The sequence below is a fragment of the Seriola lalandi genome, unplaced genomic scaffold (assembly GCF_002814215.2).
Source record: "Seriola lalandi dorsalis isolate HSWRI2012SDOR001 ecotype SW California unplaced genomic scaffold, Sedor1 jcf7180002054959, whole genome shotgun sequence".
Taxonomy (NCBI): Eukaryota; Metazoa; Chordata; class Actinopteri; order Carangiformes; family Carangidae; genus Seriola; species Seriola lalandi.
In genome coordinates, this window is record NW_019525510.1 from 1,313,340 (window position 1) to 1,315,967 (window position 2,628).

Below are 2,628 nucleotides of genomic sequence, written 5' to 3' on the forward strand. Positions count from 1 at the left end.
CTTCACCTGATGAGAGAACCTCCACTGTCTCACTGCTGCAGCCTCAACATGAGCCTCCACACACTTAGAGAAAAGCCTCATCCTCACTCAGTGAACATGTGACCTGTCAGACGGAGCCTGGACACAGGGCTCATACATTCACATCATTTAGCCAATCAGATGAATCCTCAGCTGGCTGTCAGCTGCCCTCACATCAATGGTGTCAGTCTGGACCCTGTGAGGTCAGCTAGCACCATGGGGGAGGAATCACAGGAGCTGTACGTGCTCACTTAGTATTTATTAATCACAATATGGAAAAGTGTCAACCTGAGGTCAAAGGTCAGAGCAGGACACTGAGGTCAGAGATCAGAGCAGGAGACTGAGGTCAGAGATCAGAGCAGGAGACTGAGGTCAGAGATCAGAGCAGGAGACTGAGGTCAAAGGTCAGAGCAGGAGACTGAGGTCAGAGATCAGAGCAGGAGACTGAGGTCAGAGCAGGAGACTGAGGTCAGTGCAGGAGACTGAGGTCAAAGGTCAGAGCAGGAGACTGAGGTCAGAGATCAGAGCAGGACACTGAGGTCAGAGATCAGAGCAAGAGACTGAGGTCAGAGATCAGAACAGGAGACTGAGGTCAGAGCAGGAGACTGAGGTCAGAGATCAGAACAGGAGACTGAGGTCAGAGATCAGAGCAGGAGACTGAGGTCAAAGGTCAGAGCAGGAGACTGAGGTCAGAGATCAGAGCAGGAGACTGAGGTCAGAGCAGGAGACTGAGGTCAGAGATCAGAGCAGGACACTGAGGTCAGAGATCAGAGCAAGAGACTGAGGTCAGAGATCAGAGCAGGAGACTGAGGTCAAAGGTCAGAGCAGGAGACTGAGGTCAGAGATCAGAGCAGGAGACTGAGGTCAGAGCAGGAGACTGAGGTCAGAGATCAGAGAAGAAGACTGAGGTCAGAGCAGGAGACTGAGGTCAGAGCAGGAGACTGAGGTCAGAGGTCAGAGCAGGAGACTGAGGTCAGAGATCAGAGAAGACTGAGGTCAGAGCAGGAGACTGAGGTCAGAGATCAGAGAAGACTGAGGTCAGAGCAAGAGACTGAGGTCAGAGATCAGAGAAGACTGAGGTCAGAGCAGGAGACTGAGGTCAGAGCAGGAGACTGAGGTCAGAGAAGACTGAGGTCAGAGCAGGAGACTGAGGTCAGAGGTCAGAGCAGGAGACTGAGGTCAGAGGTCAGAGCAGGAGACTGAGGTCAGAGATCAGAGAAGACTGAGGTCAGAGCAGGAGACTGAGGTCAGAGGTCAGAGCAGGAGACTGAGGTCAGAGGTGAGAGCAGGAGACTGAGGTCAGAGATCAGAGAAGACTGAGGTGAGAGCAGGAGACTGAGGTCAGATCAGAGAAGACTGAGGTCAGAGCAGGAGACTGAGGTCAGAGGTCAGAGCAGGAGACTGAGGTCAGAGCTCAGAGCAGGAGACTGAGGTCAGAGCAGGAGACTGAGGTCAGAGGTCAGAGCAGGAGACTGAGGTCAGAGATCAGAGAAGACTGAGGTCAGAGCAGGAGACTGAGGTCAGAGATCAGAGAAGACTGAGGTCAGAGCAGGAGACTAAGGTCAGAGGTCAGAGCAGGAGACTGAGGTCAGAGGTCAGAGCAGGAGACTGAGGTCAGAGATCAGAGAAGACTGAGGTCAGAGCAGGAGACTGAGGTCAGAGATTAGAGAAGACTGAGGTCAGAGCAGGAGTCTGAGGTCAGAGCAGGAGACTGAGGTCAGAGGTCAGAGAAGATTGAGGTCAGAGCAGGACACTGAGGTCAGAGGTCAGAGCAGGAGACTGAGGTCAGAGGTCAGAGCAGGAGACTGAGGTCAGAGATCAGAGAAGACTGAGGTCAGAGCAGGAGACTGAGGTCAGAGATCAGAGAAGACTGAGGTCAGAGCAAGAGACTGAGGTCAGAGATTAGAGAAGACTGAGGTCAGAGGTGAGAGCAGGAGACTGAGGTCAGAGCAGGAGACTGAGGTCAAAGTTCAGAGCAGGAGACTGAGGTCAAAGGTTAGAGCAAGAGACTGAGGTCAGAGATCAGAGCAGGAGACTGAGGTCAAAGGTTAGAGTAGGAAACTGAGGTCAGAGCAGTAGACTGAGGTCAAAGGTTAGAGCAGGAGACTGAGATCAGAGCAGGAGACTGAGGTCAGAGGTCAGAGCAGGAGACTGAGGTGAGAGCAGGAGACTGAGGTCAGAGGTCAGAGCAGGAGACTGAGGTCAGAGATCAGAGAAGACTGAGGTCAGAGCAGGAGACTGAGGTCAGAGGTCAGAGCAGGAGACTGAGGTCGAAGGTTAGAGCAGGAGACTGAGGTCAGAGGTCAGAGAAGAAGACTGAGGTCAAAGGTTAGAGTAGGAGACTGAGGTCAGAGCAGGAGACTGAGGTCAAAGGTTAGAGCAGGGGACTGAGGTCAGAGCAGGAGACTGAGGTCAAAGGTCAGAGGAGAATTGAACTCAGTTTGTTGTGAATTGATCATAAATGTTGTTTTAATGTTTTAATCTCATGTTGTTGTTTGTGTCCAACACAGAACGTCGTAACCAGAGGTGGAGGCTCTTCACTGAAGATGAGTGGCTGAAGATAAAAGGTGTGTGTGTGTGTGTGTGTGTGTGTGTGTGTGTGTGTGTGTG

General features: G+C 52.2%; 1 protein-coding gene across 1 annotated transcript in view; it reads left to right on the forward strand.

The window, feature by feature from the left end:
* The window catches only part of LOC111645923 (uncharacterized), a gene marked incomplete at both ends in the record, with an annotated part of 13,081 nt that overhangs the window by 4,154 nt on the left and 6,299 nt on the right, over window positions 1–2,628 (forward strand). The window contains one exon of the mRNA XM_087170783.1: window positions 2,529–2,585. Coding sequence (XP_087026909.1) covers window positions 2,529–2,585 — 57 coding nt within the window. The remainder of the gene's footprint in view (window positions 1–2,528; window positions 2,586–2,628) is intronic.